At 36.3% G+C, this 17,212-nt stretch overlaps 1 protein-coding gene across 1 annotated transcript in view; it reads left to right on the top strand.

Moving 5' to 3' along the window:
• LOC126272758 (uncharacterized) overlaps positions 1–16,717 on the top strand; it is a 138,287-nt gene extending 121,570 nt beyond the window's left edge. Inside the window, exon 9 of the mRNA XM_049975878.1 lies at positions 13,122–16,717. Coding sequence (XP_049831835.1) covers positions 13,122–13,733 — 612 coding nt within the window. The 3' untranslated portion in view covers positions 13,734–16,717. The remainder of the gene's footprint in view (positions 1–13,121) is intronic.
• Positions 16,718–17,212: the final 495 nt, after the last annotated feature.

The raw sequence follows: 17,212 nt of genomic DNA, 5'->3' as shown, positions 1-17,212 counted from the left end.
ATTCTTATGACAAGTGTGACCTGTGCCTTTTTCCAAGAAGTGGGCACTGTTTTTTGTTCGAGGGATCTATGACAGGATATGGTGAGAAGAGGGGCTAACTCGGCTGCTGATTCGCATAGATCCTGACAGGGATTCCATCAGGTCCTGGAGATTTGTTCAATTTTAACTATTTCAGCTGTTTCACAACACCACTGAGACTAATACTTATTTCATCCATCGTTTCAGTGGTATGACCATTAAATTGGGACAATTCTCCTGGGTTTTCCACTGCAAAGGAACATTTGAAAATGGAATTAAGCATTTCAGCTTTTGCTTTGCTATCCTCAGTTTCAGTTCCTGTCTCATTCATTAGGGCTGGACACTAACTTGGTTGCAGTAACAGCCGTCACATAAGGCTAGAATGTCTTTGAATTTTGTAAAATGTCATTTGACAACGCTATGGTAGTCAGTGAAGGCATCGTGCGTTGCTCCTTGACAGCCAAACGCATTTCATTCAGCAGCTTTCTATCTATAGGTCTACACTTTGCACATGTGTGTATTTTGAGGTGTGCATTCAACCCTGACTTCATTGTTATGAATGACAATGCCTGACCGCATTTAACTGTACAAGTGGGAGGAGCTCTTGGAATGAGAAGATACTTGGCAAATGGACTTGCCTGCCTGTTCCCTTGACTTAAATCCCATCAAATATGTATGGGATGGATTTGGGAGATGTATTGCAGCACATCCACATGCACTGACGACTGTCCAGCACTTCTTAACTGCATTGGTGAAGGAATGGAATGCCCTACCACAAGAACCCCTCACCGACCTTGTGGCCAGCATTGAAGCATGTTCCAGAGTGAGCATTGTTGTCTGTGGTAATCACATGCACTATCGAGAACCATGTCCCGTGTTTCATTATGTTCAGTGGATCATTGAGAGCCACAGTAACTTCACTGTAACTACTATCTGTCATTTCTATTCATCTCACTGTATATTGCTTTGTTACCTTCAGTACTATACTGTAGTGTTTCTATGTATGCTCACACTTGACAGTGACACATCATGCAAAATTTATTTTTATCCTTAAGTATTACACACCATTGTGATATCATTTCAGTAATTTGTTACTTACATTGAAATTCTAATATTACTTGCATTTAATTTTCATAAGCACATTACAGTGCATCTACCCACTTTAATGGAAAAGTCACTGCCATTATAACTTTGTAGCATTCAGCACACTTAACGCAATCTTTAAATAACATAGCAATACACTTCATGAGCTAAACCTCTCATTGGGGTTGATGTAATGTTAAAAAAAAATAATTATATCTTCACCATTATTTTACTTTCTGAGCTGCTGAGCTGGCTACCATTTCTTTTCGTTCAGAATGTGTAAATATGAATGATTTAATCTCTGTGATGTAGGCCACACAATTATAAAATAAACTTAAATCTCTCTCTCTCTCTCTCTCTCTCTCTCTCTCTCTCTCTCTCTCTCTCTCTAGCTTTGTCCAATACCTCCAATTAATTTTACATCACATTACTGGTAATGTTAATATTTTCTTTTGTCTTAGTCTACAGAATCGTACTGAAATATGCACCTGCATTCAGAAGCTGCGACCATTATCTCATTTACATTAATGTACACTTGGCCCTTTTGTGTCTATTCTGCTTTGATGTGTTACATCTTTATTATACGGTAATAATTTTCACTGCATTTGTAGATTTGCCCATCGATTTGCAATGCAGCTGGCCTTTTTTTAGTTTTTTCTGTCCATGTCGTAAATGTCCACCTTCATTTCTGTTTCATCATTATTGAGTTCTTGTGCCTTATTTATGTTCCACTTCATATCTCCAATTTGTGTCATTTCAAACAGGTTGGTATTTGTGATTACATTGTGACTGTCAATGTCTAATGCTGTTATTCAAGCATTCAGGGGTTTCTGTTTTTGTCTCTGTGCTGATGTCACATATTACTTCTGTTTGATCTTACTGTCCACACTTTTGTTGATTCCTTGATTTATTGTATCATCCTGTGTTGTGTTGAACTTGGACTATGTGTGGATCTCTGATTTTCCTTTGGCTTGTGTTGTAGAGGACAAGTAAAATTGACTCTAAGTCATGGTCTGGTACCATTTACAATTTTTGTCATTTGTTTAGTGGAAGTTCATTATTTCTCCTTACGTATGACCTTCGACAAGTCTGATTTTCTCATTCTCTGTCCAGTGCTGTAGCAGCCCATTGTGGAATTATTTTATAAAATCACTGGGTGTACCTTACATCTTCCAGGTATAAATGTAGAAAATGGATGGTTTGGTTAGATCATCTTGTAGCAAATATGTCATTAGTTGCTTGTGCCCCCATTCAGCTGGTAGTTCTTGGAAAATCTCCCACATATATGCCATTTTTTACTTGTTTTAGTTGATATGGATATTCAAACACACATTTCTTTTACTTAGGCCGTGCTTTCTTTTACACCTTTTTTGACATTTTCTGGGTATTGATAATTTCCATGACTTTTTAATTCCTTATAAACTGTTCATTGTAACTTGTCCATATTTTCGTAAAATTCACATGTGTTTGTTATTTTCTTAGGCATGAATTTGCAATCTGATTACTGCTACAAGATGTCCATCTGTTTGTGACTTGTAATCTCGAAAAGCTTCTAAGCCTTTGCCCTACAATTCTTTGGCTTGTGATCTTGTCCATTCGGAGTAATTTTATCATGTGGATCATGCTATGGTTAATGTCAAATCTTTTGTTTGATCAGCTTACTTATTTGTCCACTCAAAACAGTGTTTTTTAGTTAACACCTAACTTTCACACAAATGATGTAGTTTCAACTGTTGTGTACTATTTCATTTCAGTTGCACAAATAAATATTCTTTGATTACCAATTCGTATAATTAACATAGCTGCAATTCAGTAATGTTTGCGATTGCATGCACGGTTGCTCATGTTCTCAGCTCAGCATCGACCATTACTTGAAGTGCATGGTCTAGCTACACCTTTTCACTCAAGGAATAAAAATTTCTACCGCAGTCCGTGCACTATCTCCATTAATTCCGTAATTGATTTGCGCATTTTTTGGTGGTCATTTTTCATTGTTGGTCATGGACTGCTTCCTTCTTTGAAGTCCAAAGTAACAATGTTTTGAAGTTCTTGTCTGTGTTCAGATATAATATAAAAGAAATCTCTTCACTCTTCCTGTTGTGCTGAGTTGTCTGCTGCTACTTTTTGTTCAAACTACGTAAATACGAGAGTTGTCCAAAAAGTGCTGCACAATTTTGCCCAGAATGCTTATTCTTAAGAGTTACAATTCGGTCACAGTGTAAGCAGCATTTCTTTCGCATGTTCTGTCATATATGGGATGTTAAAAAAATGTTGAATACTTTGAGAGCTGGTAGTACTCACTGAAACAAGAAAAATAAGTCCAATAAACACGGGTCTGGAAATCGATACTTCATGCGATAAATACGTTTAAAGAAGGCGTTCGACATGGCATCTATTCATGACAACGAACCCCTCTGCCCTCTGGCATAAGGAATGATGCAACCACTGAATTACACCCAGTTGTTGTTGTTGTTGTTGTTGTTGTTGTTCATCCTACAGGCACGCATTGAAGACGCGACCCTGTAGTGTCCGCCCATCGTTGATTGGTGCGGCGTAGACAAAGACAAATTCCTTCAGATGTCCCCACAACCAAAAGTCTAAGGGACTGAGGCACAGCGTCCAGCGAGGTAGGCGATACGAAAAAGTCCAGATCATGTGCCCCGGTTAACTTGTGTGATGTAGTGCATATGACCCTATTAATCTATCGCCAAGTACTCTTGCCCATACTTTGGTTGAGAATCAGTGTGGATGCCCCATTCATGAATTGCTTAGGAATTTACATCTGGCCATACATGTCAGTTATGGAGATTCATAACACCATCCCTTGTGAAACCTTTTTCATTGGTAAATAAAGTCTTGGTTGAGAATAGTGGATGTGCAGCACACTTCTGCAACAGCCATTGACAGAACTGCTGTCTGCCGTCATGATAGTGTGGCCTTAGGACCTGAACGCACTTTAGATTGTATGGATACAGCAATTGTTCATGAAGTTCTCCCCCCAGATAAGAGAGTGGGACATGCCTTCTGTTGCTGTTATTAAGCAGATAATTTGTATACAGCACTGTCATAAGATAATAATTGACCACTGCAGTAGTCCATTATTTCTGCCAGTCGTACATGTTGATTTTTCAGACGAATATGCTTTCTGAAACAAAAATCACATTTGTCATGGTCACCGTGAATTGTAAGTAGCCCAAATAGATGAGTTTGATGGCTCCAGATACATTCTTGAGGAAAAAAAAACTTGGTTCACAAAGGGCCTAGCATTCAGCGCATGTTGGTCTATCGATTATTCATATGATTTTGAAATGCATCCCTGTTGGTTTTTGAACACGTTCTAAGTTGATTTCTGAGAGAGTCATGAACCGATTTTTGAATGTTTGTATAGTGTTTCTGATGTGTCTGTCAGGGGAATCCTCGTCGTATCTAGAAATAAACTTTCCTCCAGACAAAAAGGAATGGGGCTATATGAGATGAGTGGTGTAAAGCTAAACAGATGCCATTTATGTGCCATTATTAAAAATTTTCCTGGCACATTTGTGTAATATATCTTAAAGTGTAACACGCACAAAAAGATCAACATTATGTATGGAAGCTCGACTTCTCTTGCAACTTATTTAACCTTAGAGACCAACATTATACATGAAAGCTTTGCTTTTCTTGTTTGTGTGTTCACACTACTCAACAGTGATATTGCTATTGGCTGAATCTCGATTTCAGTGCTTCAGAAAGTAACATGCGGTCGTTTGGTGGAATTTGGATTTATACTTTTGTAATATGAAAATATGCTGTGTATGTTTTGCTGCACATTGAGGATTGTTTCAAAATGTTTTTTCCCCTGATTTTCGTTTTCTAAAGTGCTGGGAAATTATACACCCTCGTATAAAACCATAACCATTCAAAGGATTGATAAGTTTTAGAGTTCTGAGGTAAAATATACTGTCACTTAACATGGAAAGAGTGAGTTTTCACCCAGGAGAAAGTGTATTTTTAACTGGGATTATTATTATTATTATTATTATTATTTTTTTTTTTTTTTTTTTTTTTCCGGGTATACACCCTGAATTAATAACCTGAGACTTGCAGTTTGTGCTGCTTGCACTAGCATAATGAATACAATTTGCAATAAATAAAAAGCCAGCTGTTAGTTTAAAAATGCTCATAAATTGTTTAAAGTTGCTCTACATATTTCTCACAGTGATTAAACTTGCAGCATGAGCGCAGAAATTGTGCAGTACTGATGCATGAGGCCAGTTAACACATCACATCTGCCTCCTAGTGCATCACATCACCATGTGTCCTCCTCAGTTCCTACTGCTAAACATGGTGCAGTCACTCAAACATCAATACAACTATTACATTCTAAAATCTTTAGACAGGTCACTGTTTTCAGTTCAAAGACTGGGACTGGTTTGATGCAGCCTACATCGTTCTGAATCTGCTTCCTGTTTACATCATTTGGTCTACCTCAGCAATTTTTACACACACGCACACGCACACACACACACACACACACACACACACACACACACACACACACACACACACTCTCTTCCCCCAATACTAAATTGGAGATCGCGTAGTGTCTCTTAATGCATCTGACAAACTGATCCCTTCTAGTAGTCAGGTTGTGCTACAAATTCCTATTCGCCCCAAAATCTGTTCAGTATCCCCTTATCTGTATGTGATCTCCCCAGCTAATATTCAGCATTCTTCTGTTTCACCACATTTCAAAAGCTTCTATTCTCTTATTGTTTAAACTGTTTGTCTGCATTTCACATCCATACAAGGCTATACGCCAGATAAATACCTTGAGAAAAGGTTCCCTAACATTTAAATCTATATTCAATGTTAACAAATTTCTCTTCTTCGGAAACACTTTGCTTGCCATTGAAAGTCTACGTTTTACAACCCCTCTACTTCAGCCGTCATCAGTTATTTTGCAGTCCAAATAACAAAGCTTATCTACTACTGTGTCTCATTTCTTTGTAACTGCCTCAACGTCACCTAATTTGACTACATTTCATTGTCTTTGTTTTTCTTTTGTTGGTGTTCATCACATATCCTCCTTTAAAAAACTGTCCATTCCATTCAATTGTTCTACTCCTAATTTTTCTTTGGTTTCCTTTAATGCTTGCTCAGTGAACAGATTGCATAAAATTGGGGATAGGCCACAGCCTTGTATCACTCTATTCTCAACTGCTGCTTCACTTCCATGATCCACAACTCTTATTATAATTTCTGTCCGATTTCTGCTCAAGTTGTAAATAGCCTTAAGCTTCTTTTATTTTATGCTTGCTATCTTCAGAATTTCAAAGAGTATTCCAGTCAGTATTTTCAAAAGCTTTCTTAAGTGTACAAATGCTGTAAACTTAAGTTTGCCATTCCCTCATCCATCTTCTAAGGTAAGTCATAGGGTCAGTATTGCCTCACACCCTACATTTGTCCGGAATCTAAACCTGTCAGCTCCTGTTTTCTTTGGAAGTGAAATTATTACATTCTTCTTGAAGTCTGAGGATGAGGATGTTTTGCCTGTCTCTCACATCTTGCATACCACATGGAATAGTTTTGTCATGGCTGGCTCTCCCAAGATTGTCAGTAGTTCTGACAGAATTTCTTCTGGTCCTTGGGCCTTGTTTCAACTTAGGTCTTTCAGCACTCTATGGAATTTTTCTTCTTTTCTTCTTCAAAGGCCTCTTTAACTTCCCTGTAGGCAGTATCCATCTTTCCACTACTCATACATGCACCCAAGTCCTTACATTTGTCCTCTAGCCATTCCTGGTTACCCAGTTTGCACTTTTATCAATCTCATATTTTAGATACTTGTATTCCTTTTCGCCTGCTTCAGTTACTACATTTTTATATTTTCTCTTTTCATAAGTTAAATTCAGTATCTCTTGAGCTATCTAAGGATTTTTACTAGGGGTTGTCTTTTGTCTGTCTGATCCTCTGCTCTCTTACTATTTCATCTCCCAAAGCTACCCATTCACCTTCTGCTGTATTCCTACCCCTGTTCTGGTGACTTATTGCTGAATACTACCTCAGAAATTCTCAACAACCATTGGTTCTTTCAGTTTATCCAGGTCCCATATCCTTAACTTTCTACATTTCTTCGACTTCTTCAGTTTTAACCTACAATTCATAACCAATAAATTAGGGTCAGAGTCCACATCTGCCCTTGGAAATGTCTTAAAATCTTGTTCAAATCTTAACCCTTATCTAATCAATCTGAATTTATCCGGTGTCTCCAGGTCTCACCTACGTATACTACCTTCTTTCATAATTCTTAAACCAAGTGTTAGTGCTGATTAGATTGCACTTAGAGCAAAGTTTTGCGGGATGACTTTCTTTCTTTCCTTTCCCTCATTCCATATTCACCTACTATTTTTCCTTCTCTCCCTGTTGCTATCGAATTCCAGCCCCTCATCATAACTAAATATTCATCTCCCTTAACTATCTGAATAGTTTATTTTATCTCATCATACATTTCTTCAGTCTCTTCATTTGCAAAGTTAGTTCAGGATGTATAACCCCCAGGGCAACGGGGAAATCTGGCAAAGTCTGGGAATTGTTTCGACCGGGGAAAACCCGGGAATGTTTAAGAATTTAGGAACTTTTTCATTGTTCTAGTTTTCAGTTTAATTTTGATGGGTAAGAACTGACACTCAAACAAAGAATATTACTGTATCCCCTACTGCAGCGATAAAACATAAAAAAAAGAGAAAACAAAACAGTGAAACATAACTTGCGAAGAAAGCACAGTGCACACAAAAGTGTCTGCCAACAACAAACTGCTTCTGATGGCCATGATGTCAAAACCGTTTACATTAGGTTTATTTGAGCAGCTGCCAGCAGGCTCATGTGCAGTTGTGTTCCATACGAGCAATACCTTCTTCCTTCTTGAAGAGTGGTTGTTAACTATATCGGCAGTAGCAACAAGGAGTCATATGCTACCAGGAAAAGTTTTTCTGGTATGCCCAAGCTGTCTGATTCACACATGTGCGAGCAGTCTGAGTTATAGTGCGGAGGGGGGAAGTCCCACTTGACCCGTGTTTACGTTTAGCGATTTTGCTGATCCCTCTTTGTTTACAGCTCTCATGACAAATGAAGACAAAACAGATTTCTGTGTCTGGGAGCTACCAAGTGAATTAAAATACATTCACATGATTACAGAATGCTAAAATATGTTGTTAATTTCAGCTTTCTTGTTTCCATGTTATTGGCAGTCAAGCATTATTTGCCTTGCAAAACAATGAAGTTATTTTTGTCGGTTTGCTAAAGAAATTTGGCTTTTAATAATCTTTTCCCCTGAGGCAGTCAATTTATTTGAAATAAAGTGTTTCATTCCATACTATTGGCTAGTTCCAACTGTTTGTTGAATTTCAAGTGCACTTTTTCATCTCCAGGCACATATGACATTACGCCATAATAACGAATCAAACATGAGAAAATTTACATCCAGAAAACTGCACTGAAAAGCTTAATATCAGGTTGGGGCCTACTTCATTGTGAATCTGGACATACAAATGTGCACCTTTAGTTGAATTATGCAGTTTAGTATGGTTTATGAAATTCCAATGCTCTTGGAGTATCCTCTGATGGCCTGTTTCTTTTATGACATAATGTAAGATCTCTGAATGCTTTATATGTATTGAATATAAGGGCTTCCTACGTCATCGTAGCTGCGTACGTGCTGTAACACCTGTTTTTTGGCACTCTCTGGAAACTGCTGAAAAGACCTTATTTCTAACAGGTAGCGGGAAGATAATTGCAAATGGTGGTTTGAAATACATTACTATCAAAGTAAATTTTTGCTTTTACGCTAGATGAAATATGTTACATATGAGAACATGCGAAGAATTTCTTAAACCACAGAGTGTTTTGACTCTCATTTAAAACTTTGAGGACCAACCACTTAGAATAATTTTGAGCCCTGAAAACCAGACATTTATGTCATTATTAAAATTTTACTGGCACATTGCTGTGATGTATTTTACAGTGTAACACAGGCAAAGAAAGACAAATATTATAAGTAAACACTTAGCTTTTCTTGTAGTTTATTGATCTTATTAGAGACCAATATTATATGTGAAAGCTTAGTTTTTCTTGTAGCTACACTGTATATATTACTTTAAACCATTAACATTTTCCTAACTGTGTGCTAGCTCTACTTAAAAGTTAGGTTGCTAGTGGCTGGCTACATCACATGCCTTGTGCTCTGAATATCTGCTGTTATTGTTTGGTGAGATCATGTGACATAAGCTATTATTGGCTTACAAAATCGCATCGCAATCTCGATTTCAATGCTTTGGAAACTATTGTGCTGTTTTTGGTGAAATTCGAATTTATAATTTAGTAACACAAAAATATGCAGCGTATTGGACTATAAAAATATGCAGTGTACGTGTTACTCACATTAAAGACCTTTCAAAAAGTGGTTGTAGTCATCCCCCCCTCCCCTAAACTGCCAGGAAGTTCTATGCCGATATATAAAACCTTAACCATTTGAAGGGTTCATAAGTTTTACAGTTCCGAAGGAAAGTGTACTGTCACATAACATGGAAAAAGTTTATTTTCACCCGGAAAAAAACTATATTTTTAACCGGGAAATCCGGGATTTTTTTCCCCATGTCCACATATGCACCATGTAGTTGGTATCCTTTCTGACTGAAGGTTTGAGGAACTTTGTTTACTTGCGTAATAAAATGAAACACCTGCAGCTGTTCTTTCAATGTTATTTATTACATAATTATCAATTTTGGTGATTCAGAGCACCATCTTCAGAACTTAACTGACACCAAGGAGGTTAACCCCAATCGTACACACGATTCTATCAGTGGTCAACATCTTTTAACTGTATTCTGTTGACTGTAACAATGATGATATGTCTCGACCAGTTGGTAGTTGCCAGTTGATGATTGGAGACACATCATCATTGTTACAGGCCATGGAAACTAGTTCATTGATGTTGGCCACTGAGGTAACATGTACACAATTGGAGTTAATCCCTCAGTGTCAGTTACGGCCTGAAGGTGGTGCACTGACTCTCGGAAACTGGTATCTATATAATAAGTAACAGCGAAAGGACAGCTGAAGGTGTTCCATTTTATTACATTGTACTACAGTGGTGGGTGTGGGCTTTGTGTCTATCTTGTTTTTGCTATACTGTTCATAGTAACTTGCCCTCATTCCTATTTTGTTATTAATTATAAACCTACTCCTGCTTTACCCGTATTTGATTTTGTGTTTATAAATTTGTATTCAACTGACCAGAAGTCCTGTTCCTCCTGCTATCGAACTTTACTAATTCCCATTGTATCTAACTTCAACCTATCCATTTCCCTTATTAAGTTTTCTAACCTACCTACCTACCCAGTTAATGGGTCTAACATTCCATGCTCCAATTCATAGAATGCCAGCTTGTATTTTTTATATAATATTTCTACTTCTTCGTAAGGATCATTATCTCCAAAAATATTTCTTAGCGTTCCTGTTTTAAGTGTGCAAGGTTTTTTTTCCAACAAATGTAACTTTATATTAGCAGTTGTTTTGATACTTGTCAAGACATCATTAAAGTTTAACTATTATTTTGCTCGTAAAGTTACTTTCCATCTTTTATATTTTGTTTCAGTATTACAAAAAACCAAATAAGATGTTAGTGTCAGTCTATGAAAATTGTATTTTAGAATATTGATTTGAAGTGCAATTTGTATGTTTGGTACTTGTATTGTAACATGACAGTCTCCACACGATTTAAAGTGCTCTTAATAATGAGCTATAAGTTATCAAAAGGACTTGTTGCAAATATGTAACTTTTGAAGCTAAATGTTTCGACAAATTGTTTTTCAGTTTGCATTCTGTGATACATTGGATGGCATTTCAGTTATTTGCCCAGGATGTGGTCATTATCAAAGTAAATAAACTGCTATCCACAGTTAAATTCTTTCTCAAAATTTGATCTTCAGATACGTACATGCTGCAAACATGGTTGTGGTTAGAGTTCATTGGAAACTTTTCTTTCCTTTATTACTGTGTGAGAATATTAGCTGTACATTATAAAATTGTGTAAGCTTAAAAGTTAGAGATAATATCTTGATATTTGTTTCATTTCTTTGTGTGAGGGTGTTATATGGCAAAGAATTAAGCACACTAATTTATTTTGAAGAGCCTATTACATTTCTGTATGTATAGCACTCCCAGATGATTAAGTCTTAAAAAACACAGTATGCAATAAAATGTGAAATAGCACATCTGTGTATGTTAGCTTGATGTGTCCTTTCCATTGTGACAAACGTTTGCATAATGTGCTACGTATTATCCACTAATGTGGCAACTCAGCATAAGGCTCCAGCATGCAGTGAACATGTTTTGTAACAATTTTAAGGTCAGAAGATGACAGCAAAGCCTGTTGAAACCATTTTTCAAAAACAAATAAGTATTTATGCAATCTTGGATATAGAAAGTTATTTGCTATGGAATGAAGCAGATTGTGTTATGTCAGGGAAGGTGTCACTATTCAAACTAACATTGACATTATGCTGTGTTACATGAACAGTGCTGTAAGTTTATTGAATAGTACTGCACTATAACAGTAGTATGTAGCAGATGCCATGTCACGTCTTCAGAAATGTATAATGATAAAAACAGTACAATAGCTTGAGACACACAGTAGTCAGAGAGACTTAGGTTTAATCCACATATCAGATGAAAGCCTATAGGTGTGACAGATTAGACAGCCCTTGTTTGAATTTCATATGGTTTTCTGCTATCACCTAGACAAATACAAGGTTTTTTTCCCTAAGTTGATCTCAGAAACACAATACACAGTTATGATAGCTGACATGCACACAAACTCAATTTTTTTGATGGTTTGATGACATGTATAGCATACCGTTATTTTCTATAACTGGGAAGAACACACTACAAACATGATAGCCCATGGAAATTGGAGTAATTCAAAGGAGGACAGATTACATTACCACACATTTATTAACCAGCATGACTCAAGTTACAGTTACCGGTGGTGTAAGAGATTTTACACATTCTTTTGAATTTAAATTGTTCATTTTCTTGGCTGTGGTATCCACAATTGTTGGAGTCTGTTTCCATACAGCCTTAGAATTGGCGTTGCCGTGAAATACTTATCTATCCTTTCTGTAGGGACTGTAAAGCAGTGACTAGTCTGTTCAGGTCCAAAATTCCTAAAAGAAGTATTCTTTTATCTTTTTTATCGAATGAGGTTTTTGTAAAAATCATTGATTTCATCTGTAATTTCAAGAGCTGTCAGTGACGCAGATATCTGATTGTTAAAATAGTTTTTTGCAAGTGGTAGTTGTTACATATGCAGTGTTCACGTCAGTATGACCCAAAATAATCTCTTTATTTGATTCTCTCAAATTAGCATTTCACCCCCCCCCCCCCCACCCCCACCCCTCCCATCATGCTTGTATGTTGACAGGTTTAACTTCATATAGTAATGCACGCTCATGTAGACTCATTGTCTGTTAATCTTTCCACCAGTCATAATAGATCAAGATGCACTTTTTTCTTAGCCTACCAGTACTTCATTTATGTCACATCTGCTCATTTCACAATTTTGGTAGTTCACTCCTATGTTTGAGTATTTAAATAAGAATGAAAGAAACTGAGCTTTATGTGTCACGTAGTGTACATGTCTTCAAACAGAAAAAAGAAAATTAGAGATGTGACAAAATGTGAAATTGTGTGTCAAACGAACTCTTATTCACTCTTAAACTTAAGTCTGTTCTTACTTTCTTTCTAAAATACCAGACACTATTCCTGTTCCGAATAATAATTAGTTCAGTCACCAGGAATGAGTATTAAACTAAAACTGATTGTTAGAATAGAAAAGTGAGTTTATTAAGTCTAGTAAACATTATAGTTTGGAAACTTACATTTGACTCTAATTTTATTTACATGGAAATTCAAAATTATAGTTATTACTTGTGTGTACTTATGTTTAAGCTGTTGTAAAATAATAACATTAATATTTTTTTCAGAATGTTGACGATATAGAAGAAAAATTAGTGAAAGAGTCAAGCCTATTAAAGTCTCAAATCTTAAAGCAGATACACAAGAACACAGGAGTCAACACTTGTGATGTAAGAAATGAACAGAAAATTCTTAATGAACAAACTGAAATAAATGAAAAGCTAAAAAACATGGATGAGAAGCTAAAAAACATGGATGAAAAGCTGGATAAAACTTTAAATGAACTGGCAAATTTGACAGAAATTGTTAAAAAATTGTCTTCAAATCAGGAAACTGTCTGTAGAAAATGTTCATGTCACTGCCAGACCACGCAAGCAACTGCTACAAAAAGCAATGGAAGTACAGCAATAAATAATTTGGAACAGATAGGAGTTCCGGTCAGCTCTGATGAACAATGTTCAGAGACAAAGAATTGTGTTGTAGACTCTGAGACGAAACGCTATTCACTAAGGAGGTCTTCAAGGCTAAATAACATAGGCGCTCAGTATGCATATGAGAGTCTTAGGAAGAGTACCAAATTACTTACAACTCCTCGACATGGATCAGCTAAAAAGACTAACACCCCAGGAAGAATTTCCAGAAAAGTCATTGCTCAGTTGAACGATTTGTATGGTGATTAAGTACATTGACATTGACATATGGGTCATTCCATTGTCGCGGGTGTGACATTTTGTCCTACTTTTCACGCGTAAAGTTATATTTATTTGTACTTCAGTTGTCAGAGTAAGGCTAACTTTAATTTAATGAATAGAATAGCATGTTATTAAGTTCCTGTAAAAATTTTAGGTTTTAATTTTACACTCAACCTGCTAAAAAAATTGTGAACAAGTGTTGCGGGTGTGACAAAACTTTTCCCTTCATTTGCACATAGAGGTGTTCTTCAGTTATTTTGTCTTCTACTTCTGAATCAGGATGGTTGATAATTTTTTACACAGTGAAAAAAGGAGTAATAAAATACAAGATATGATAACTTTTATTCACAGACACTTCCAAAACACAACATATTTTTTTTTCCTTCATGTTGCAGGTGCGACATTGCGGTTGTGACACACAGATACATTAATATTATTGAGTGTAATTTAAAACAGAACAGCAAGAAAATACTTTAATTATTATGTTAAAATGATAAAAACTTAAACAAGACAGAACTAGGCCTATTTCAATACTACTGAAAAACAAATTGTCCCCTGTTATTCAACAGCTTGGGTGGATTTACTTTCTGGGAGATTACTGAAATATTTTCCCAAGATATGTCTTCTTCTGTGGGCCAAATCCAGAATTTCCCACTGGGTTGCATATACTTCAGCAAGACCTGCTCAGCTTGTTCATCAACTAGAAAAACTTGTGCAAAGTATTTCTTCTTCAAACAGGACTTTCCAGTGACAGTCAACTCTGACAGTACAAAGTCCCCTGTAGTAAGTTTCAAGGATTCTTCACTATCAACACTACATATCGAATTGCATGTATTTTCATGGTTATGAAGTAATGTCACTGTTGTAATCTCTTGAGCAGATGTAGCAGAAACCCTTAGAACTCCCTCTTTAACTGCTATAATGCAATTTGCAATGGAGTTTGTGCAATCCTGGAATAGGCTGTACGCCTTTCCAACGATTATCCAACATGCCATTGCTGAATTAATTTCTTCAGATGATAAGTAGAGGGTTGTAATCCCTTTCAGTTTCTCCTTGACGCACTTGTAAAAACTATAAGGAGTGTTAATAGTAACCCTCCGTGATTTTACAGTTCTGCACACTGTTCTTTCACGGCACCACCAATGCCATCAACTGCACTTTTACTGTGACAACTGGCAAAAAAATTCCAGTCAACAGTATTGCCAGAGTCAGATTGTAAATATGTAACATTTAATAATGTCAAGTGATTCTTGAATTGTGCTGTGCAACCATCGGAGAAAATCTTGACTCTTTGAAGATAAGGAAATTCTCTCTTTAAGTCCTGAAAAAGCAGCTTAAGCATTGTGTAAACTGAATATTTATTGTGGGATAAGTCATCGCTAACAATGGCATAGCTGCGTACGGTGCCATCTTTAATCCAGGCCACAGCTGTAAATATAGTTGTCTGCTGTTGGTGCCAGTGAGCACTCTGGATCTCATCCTGACAAACAGAAGTATAATTTTCAGCATAGTCAACCTGCAAAACCAAATCGTGATTACTGAAATTTGCTTTTGCATCCTCAAAGTACTTTGATTACTTAACATAACGGTGCAGTTTGAATCCCAGAAGCTGTTTTTCTATTTCTTTAAAGGCATTCAAAACTGTCCCAACTGTTTATATACGCTGAGGGCGACCTTCAGCATCTTTCCATTGCCTCCATTCAAGCTCATTGTTCAGTACTTCATCAACAACAAGGCTCTTCGCGTTTAAGGTGTTACACTTTTCACAGGCACTGGACATACACTTATAATTTTCTATGCTTGTGCTCTGCTTGGAAATGTATTGGTTTATCTTGCAATGCTTTCAACCAAATATTGTATGTTTGCATGATATTGACAATACACACATTGTGGCATAACTGATACAGGGTATACAAAAGGTGGACGAAGAAAGAAGAGTTTTGATTTTTTTATCTGACACTCGGGATATTCAAAAATAAATTGTTCATATGCTTCAGATATTGTCATCATTATATAGCACTTCTGTTTCTGTTCTCATTCTCCAGTTTCAGGGTTCTGGACACTAGCCACATCTTTTCTTCCTGGTTCTTTTCAGCTTATGTCGTCACGAAGATAGAAGTTCTTATTTTTATTTTCTGTATCTGCACTGAGAAACTTACTCCCTTTCTTGTACATATCTTTTTTAAGTTTATTTGCAACTTCAGGCAGCTCATCGTTATACAGCTTTGCCACTACATCCTTTCGTTTCCTTGGGTTGCATGCTACGCTTTTCTTCACCTTGTTTACAGCCTTCCCAAGTGATCTTTTGGAACTATATTATTTAGAGGGTGACAATTTTCAAGATGAAGTGGGAGTTCGAGCAGAAATTTTATTCTTTTCTCGATGCCTCCTTTGTCTTTCCGTATCTTGCATATGTTTGTTTCTTTCAATCATTCTGCAAGGAAGCTTTATTTTTTTCTCTCCGTAACTTATCATTTTTGCGTTCCTTTCTAACATTGCCTGATACTGAATTGGAGATTGCTTCAGTTTTCCCTAAACTTGCAGCACCTTTCAGTGGATGACATGCTTGTCCCATAATAAATTACAAGAATAATACTTTCAGCTGGTTGATAATGATGACAATCACAGCAATAATATCAACAATGACAATAACTGTGTCTGTTGTTACAGTAAAATTTCCTTGTCACAAAGTTGTGGTATCATGGTAACAGCTGTAACACTTTGACATGGCACACCCGAAACACGTTTCTTCAGATGATACAATGTTTCTAAAAAAAAAAAAAAAATTATAACTCAAAGTTGTTTCCCATGGAACTATCTTCACTTTTACAAACTTTCAACTTTCATTACATGAAACTAAACTGATAAACAAATAAATGTCTATTTCTGTGTTGTGGGTGTAACAGAAATTCTGTATTTTGCTTTTTTAAGATTCAGAGCTTATTTACCTGTATCATAAATGTAAAACCACAGTTACAGCTTCACAGCCATCCAGAGAGTATATGCACAATACATGGACATACAACTTCAAAGACACTAGTCTGTAGGGCTGCCAACATTTCACATTAAATTTTACAATTTTTTTCCCTGACACCAAAAATAAGTTTGTAACTGTTTTACACCTTTCAGGCCAGGATATAATGAAAACTGGTATTAGTGTCTGCTTCCTTGACCTTTTGGCTACAGAAATATATGCCACACTGTAAGATCTTTTAAACAGTATTTTATTATTATTATTATGAATGATCCTTTCACATGGAATGAGCCATATGTAAATGTTTTGCTATTTTTAGTTCTTTTTTTAGATACTGGATATGTAAAATGATCATTGTGAAAAACATTGACGGAGGTTTAAAAGCTTAAATATGTGGACGAAATCAAAAATCCATTTGTTTTTAGGCCTGTTAAGGTAACTTCTACAGATCTATTTTTAAAACAGTAAATTTAATTTTGTAAATATGTATGAA

Source organism: Schistocerca gregaria, chromosome 1 (genome assembly GCF_023897955.1).
Source record: "Schistocerca gregaria isolate iqSchGreg1 chromosome 1, iqSchGreg1.2, whole genome shotgun sequence".
NCBI classification, from domain to species: domain Eukaryota; kingdom Metazoa; phylum Arthropoda; class Insecta; order Orthoptera; family Acrididae; genus Schistocerca; species Schistocerca gregaria.
The sequence above is the reverse complement of the archived record's forward strand: the minus strand, read 5'-3'. Positions and strand labels throughout refer to the sequence as shown.